At 34.6% G+C, this 6,721-nt stretch overlaps 1 protein-coding gene across 2 annotated transcripts; it reads right to left on the reverse strand.

Moving 5' to 3' along the window:
* Nucleotides 1-2,064: 2,064 nt before the first annotated feature.
* On the reverse strand, nt 2,065-3,344 carry LOC120354030. 2 transcript variants are annotated; one of them, XM_039439884.1, is made up of 2 exons: nt 3,007-3,344; nt 2,065-2,531 (listed from the first exon to the last, which is right to left on the reverse strand). In XM_039439884.1, the coding sequence occupies exons 1-2, from the start codon at nt 3,335-3,337 to the stop codon at nt 2,494-2,496; spliced, it is 369 nt and encodes a 122-aa protein (XP_039295818.1). In that variant the 5' UTR covers nt 3,338-3,344; the 3' UTR covers nt 2,065-2,493. The 2 variants fall into 2 exon arrangements, with proteins under 2 accessions (XP_039295818.1, XP_039295817.1); XM_039439883.1 differs by having other exon boundaries at nt 2,065-2,534.
* Nucleotides 3,345-6,721: the final 3,377 nt, after the last annotated feature.

The raw sequence follows: 6,721 nt of genomic DNA on the forward strand, positions 1-6,721 counted from the left end.
TTATTCTGCAAATAAAGCACGAATTATTTATGAATTGCTCATTGATTTTGAGGTTACACTTTGTTTACTATCGATCAGATGTTTAAAACAGTTCGAACGCAGCTGACTGATTCAAAGTATTGTCAAATGTCATGCTGGCTTCACGCAAGATATAATATCATTTCTAAAAATTAGAAAACTATCAATAAAGGACCAAGAATTTCGAATAAAAAAATAAAATGTATGTATTATCATTGAAATTATTTATTATTTAAGAAATTATATTATATGTCAGGTCTTATTGTAACTAACTAGGTCATAGCATGAACAGTATACTATTGATAAAACGGCAGAAATTAATTATAACAGTCTCAAACATAATAAAAATTGTATAAGATATTAATTTATTAATGATTAATTCAACTGAACCACATGGTAATTAAATCTCTTTGGCAAGCCTAAGCCAATCATAGTGCATAGAAATAGCACCAAAAAGGTGATCGTTTGAAAGCAACACATGTTAATCTACTATCAGACAACAAACCTGCCTTATCATATACGCTAGCACATGTACATTGTATGAGAGGAACTATGTCTATAAGATTAAGCAGTTTTAAGAATTATATAAATTGAATTATTATTGTAATTAAAAGAATTATATTCTCTTGCTTGCCACTGACGTCATGTCTACGTCACAATCGTTCTACCAATGGCAAATTTTCATGCAAATTATTACATCGAGATTCTCAGAAGAAAGGTCTAGCCAAGAAGCTTAGAGAAAAAGACAGCACTTCCCTTTTGAAATCCTCACCGTTCAGACTTCTTTATAGTTACCAAGACCTATTCGTAAAAAAATTCTTGTTCGATTTTATATGTTTTATTTGTGAGCCAATATTTTAGGCCAATATACCTGTTATTTGTAAATTTATTTCCATCAATCGATAAATTTAAAAGTTTAAAGTTAAATCATCCCTCAATTAATTTGGTGAAGGAAATATTAAATTAAAATTCCACACGTGCTGAAACCGAAGCCTGGATTGCTGCCAATCAAACGATTTTTGATCTAAAGAAGAAAACCACGACCACCAAGGAATTTCACAAATTGCCGGCCCAACGTGAGGCATTTAGATACAGCACTACATGATTTGGCAAATCTCTCTACATATGTGAGGCGAGTAAAATACCGCTTTACATGATTTGCCGGCCCAACGTGAGGCATTTGGATACAGCACTACATGATTTGGCAAATCTCTCTACGTATGTGAGGCGAGTAAAATACAGCTTTACATGATTTGGCGCCCAACGTGGGGCATTTAGATACAGCACTACATGATTTGGCAAATCTCTCTACGTATGTGAGGCGAGTAAAATCACGCTTCACATGATTTGGCGCCCAACGTGGGGCAGGCATTGATGAGGTGAATAATCGACTACGAAGATTATTTAGTTGCTCAGTATACTATAGCGCTGACAACGGGAAAATTTTTTGAAAAAATTCATGGTTGTGAATTTCTTCAAATTTAATATTAACTGTTCACTGTTGTATAAAATAACAAGTCGTACCATGCCCAATTTTTGAATAGAAAAGAAATTTATCGATTGATGAATTTGTAGAGAAAAAATCGAACTCAGAATTTCATTCTTGTGTTACTTGAAAATTGGTCATATTATAAGTCATAGGTATAAGAAATACCATAAGAAAAGTCATATTATTTTATGAACATTAGGTCTATATTAAAACAATTTATAAAATTTTACGGAAAAGAGGATTGAAGTTATTTACATTTTAAAAAAAAAATTTTTTAAAGCATAAAGAGGGAAGTAAAACTAAATCACGGATATATTGCGGAATAATTCAAGCAGAACACTGCTGCTTTTATATAAAATTTTGCGAAGAATACTAGCCCTATATATAATTGCGGCAAGAAATTATAAGAGTAAAATATTTATAATAATAAAGTAATAAATTATAAGAGACGTACCTTCGTTACCGCATAAGTGTCCATTGTATCCTGTATGTTCTTGTCATTTTTATGTTAACGATATTGCTAACTTGACTCATTTTATCACTGAACACATTGCTAAACCACTTTTTCTGTATTTCACTCACTACGAAGCTATAACAATTTCTATTGGATTTCTTATTAATTATTTTGTATATCACATCAACACTTTCACGTTTTTTATTCACTACACCTTTTCGTCGCGTTATTTTTCCGCAAACCATGGCAGGAAACGACCAGGTCAATCCAAGTCTGTCGGACACCGAAGACATCTCACCCGATTGTTCGCCGCCATCCGCATCTGCCACCGCATCCGCCGATTTCCATTCACACATACTGGATGACTTGTCGTCAACGCAGGTGGAGGAGAGCTGCATTCTAGTGGAGGATCCGTTGGCAGCCCAAGAGCTGGAAGACGAAACATCGGGAGAACATACGGACGACGACGCCCCAGAAACAGGAACTCCTATTTCTCGCACCGTTGCTCGGATGAAGAACCAGCTGATGACCGTTAGATGTGCACCCACCTCCATGCCAGATATGAGCGCCCTACTGGAAGCAATGAACAGTATGATTAAAGGACAGGAACAAATGAAGGAAGACAACAAACAAACAAAGGAAGAGTTAAAAGAAGACAATAAACAAAGCGAAGGAAGAATTAAAGAAGGAAAATTCAGGAGGTAAAGAAAGACAACAAGCAAACCAATGAAGCAATAAACAAGCTGAATAAGGAAATTCAAGAAGTAAAGAAGGTAAATGAACAGGGTTTGGAGAAGCTGAGTCAGCGGATGGATGGAGCATTCCGTGACACAGATAATACCATCAAAAAATTAGCTGAGTGTCTGGATAAATCAATTTTGGAAACCAATAGTCGATTAGATAGGATATCCCAAGATATGCATACAAAAACAATTAAAATCAAAGTCAGCCTAAAGGAACATGTACATGTGGAAAAGGATACAATGAAGGAGGTGAAAGTCAAACAAGCAAACGAATATGGCACGTATATGGGAGACCAACCCACCGAGAATGTCAAGACTGAAGTCGCACCGCACCCCGCCGAACGCCAAGAGGAACCGGACGACACCACCTGCCAAGCCGACGACGTCATCCATGGCATGGAGGGACAGCCCGTACCACCACCCGCAGAATGCCAAGACGAGCCGGACGACATCACCCGCCAAGCTGAGGATGACACCCATCAGGTAGAGGGACAGCCTGTACCACCGCGCGCCGGACACCAGGAGTCCAAGGACGTTACCCGCCGAGTAGAAGAGCAGCCCGGACCGCCGATTGCCCACATCACTGTCCCTCCACCGAAGACAGCATCTGCAACAGATAAAACCAATACTCATGAAGATAGTTCGCCAGACAATAGAAATAAAACAAAAATTCACAACAAATCAAAATCACCACCAAAATTGAAAACCCATGAATCAAAACAACAAACAAGACGTCAGAGAAGAAAATCATCTAATAGAATTCATCTACACCACCGTCATATTAGGTTAAAATCTTACATAAAGCTTTCTACTAGCATGCAAGAGAGAAGAACATCATCAAGAAAGGCCTACAATCACCGCAGTCATGTACGGTTAAAATCAAGCTGACTGTACACCAGCATGCAGAAAAGGAAAAGATTATTTGAAAAAACACACAAACAACAACGGCATGTAAGGTTTAAGAATAGCAAACTACATGTCACCGGCCGACCAAGAGGAAATGAGTTTGTAGGAAATGATCTACACCACAGGCACATTCGTTTTAAACAAAGTTTGATAAAACGGATAGTTGCAAATTGGAATTGGACCTTGAATAATACCAAAATCAAATTTAGATGGGGGCTTAAGGAAGAAATAATTTTTCAATCAACTAGAAACTACATTTGTGGAATACACCAAGTATCAAACACTTCATAATCACAGCCTACCCATCGAATCATATCTTTGCAGACTAGCATCTTTCTACTGCAGCCTAATCAACATAACCTAAACATCGCCGCATCTCAGCTAATGAGGAAAATATTATAAATCCACATCAAATGAAGAAATTGAAATCAACTTTAAGTCAAGAAAACAAAACTGAAAACAACTCTAAAAATTACAAACCTGATCAAGCCATCTGCATCATGTTACAGTCATCACAGAAACAATCGCCTAGTTCTATCCGCACGACTGAAAAACAGAAACAAGAATTATATTATCCACAGAAAATAATTATAAATTAGAAATAACATGAAGTTAGTAGTGAATAGGAGGAAAGAAAATAAACAAAGTTTATTTGAAAAAATGTGTAAATCTAACCTCGAAATACAGAATCGATAGAAAAATCTATTCAGAACCAAAGCCTGTTCGATAATTTTCTTCGTCACACCAACCAATGTGTGCAAGATCATAGAGTCAATTTTAATGGAATCGAAGCAATATCGTTATTAATTAATGTAACCTATTATTTAATGTGAAATTATAAGTAAAAAACGCAACCAAAAATATATATTTATGTTAAATTGCACGAAATGCGCATGTTCTATGTCATATAAATGTATCTCTAAAAAACTCAAAAGAAAATGAAATTCTTACCTTCAAATGTGAAATTTATTATTGTTGCATCAAAGGATCATGAATTGTAATTCAAATTGATAAATGTAATCTTGAAAACATAATATTTGCAACCAGCATTTGATAAAAATCAAAAAAATCACTTCAAGTGTAACCCTGTTTGTACACAACGTACTAAGCGTAAATAAGAAATTGCTCGAGTCAAACGGTAGACAATTGTCAAGTCACCGAAGTTAAATCACACTTTCACCCAATTTATGTAAAAGCCAGGACAAAGAGTCGAAACCTGTAATAACCATGAAAAATGATGAAAATCTATATTTGTTGCAAATACTGTTTGAATCTTAAGAGGATAATATGTGAAATTTTGTATATTTGTTATAGTTATGGGTCTGCTCGTAAGCCACCCGTGAATGGAAGTTGTGGAGTTGTTTTAATGAAGGATCCAAAGAGACCTCATTGATTATTTCGATTGTATCCAATGGAAGGAACAATCAATTATTTATTTTCTCGTAGCCAAAAGTGCACGATATATCGTTTTTAGTGTTAAGTGTGGAGTTCTCGTAGAAGTAAGGTGATGAAATGGTGTATTCATCACAATATCGGATTTTTCAAATAGTCATTGTTTCGACTCGTCTCCCAATTACCTATTTAAAATATCCTGGGGGCTTTTGTGTGATGAATTTTTTAAATAGACCTCATGAGAAGAGAGAAAAATTGTGATTACCTTTTAAAATGAAAGAATTTGCTAAAAGGAATAGTTAGCGACCGAGCGATAAAGCTTACTTATCAGTAACTGTATATTAGATAAGAGTACCGTTCTGTACCGAATATTTTCTAGAAAATTATTCAATAAAATTATAATTATTCTGCAAATAAAGCACGAATTATTTATGAATTGCTCATTGATTTTGAGGTTACACTTTGTTTACTATCGATCAGATGTTTAAAACAGTTCGAACACAGCTGACTGATTCAAAGTATTGTCAAATGTCATGCTGGCTTCACGCAAGATATAATATCATTTCTAAAATTAGAAAACTATCAATAAAGGACCAAGAATTTCGAATAAAAAAATAAAATGTATGTATTATCATTGAAATTATTTATTATTTAAGAAATTATATTATATGTCAGGTCTTATTGTAACTAACTAGGTCATAGCATGAACAGTATACTATTGATAAAACGGCAGAAATTAATTATAACAGTCTCAAACATAATAAAAATTGTATAAGAATATTAATTTATTAATGATTAATTCAACTGAACCACATGGTAATTAAATCTCTTTGGCAAGCCTAAGCCAATCATAGTGCATAGAAATAGCACCAAAAAGGTGATCGTTTGAAAGCAACACATGTTAATCTACTATCAGACAACAAACCTGCCTTATCATATACGCTAGCACATGTACATTGTATGAGAGGAACTATGTCTATAAGATTAAGCAGTTTTAAGAATTATATAAATTGAATTATTATTGTAATTAAAAGAATTATATTCTCTTGCTTGCCACTGACGTCATGTCTACGTCACAATCGTTCTACCAATGGCAAATTTTCATGCAAATTATTACATCGACATTCTCAGAAGAAAGGTCTAGCCAAGAAGCTTAGAGAGAAAGACAGCACTTCCCTTTTGAAATCCTCACCGTTCAGACCTCTTTATAGTTACCAAGACCTATTCGTAAAAAAATTCTTGTTCGATTTTATATGTTTTATTTGTGAGCCAATATTTTAGGCCAATATACCTGTTATTTGTAAATTTATTTCCATCAATCGATAAATTTAAAAGTTTAAAGTTAAATCATCCCTCAATTAATTTGGTGAAGGAAATATTAAATTAAAATTCCACACGTGCTGAAACCGAAGCCTGGATTGCTGCCAATCAAACGATTTTTGATCTAAAGAAGAAAACCACGACCACCAAGGAATTTCACGTGAGTTATAAGTTTAAAAGGGGCCCCAATCTACGCTTCGAAAATATTTCAGTGCAGAAAGACATAAAATTTTCTTCGTTAAATTATTGGCCACGCCGACAAGCGCTTTAGCATTTAAGAGCCTAGAATTTATTCATGTAGAATTTCTCAGAACTTGTAGTTGATTAGCTATCCTCTGCTGCCAGAACCACGATCCCCGAGCATTTTAAAAATATTTTATAATTCATTTTTCACTATTT

The sequence above is a fragment of the Nilaparvata lugens genome, chromosome 13, assembly GCF_014356525.2.
Source record: "Nilaparvata lugens isolate BPH chromosome 13, ASM1435652v1, whole genome shotgun sequence".
NCBI lineage: Eukaryota > Metazoa > Arthropoda > Insecta > Hemiptera > Delphacidae > Nilaparvata > Nilaparvata lugens.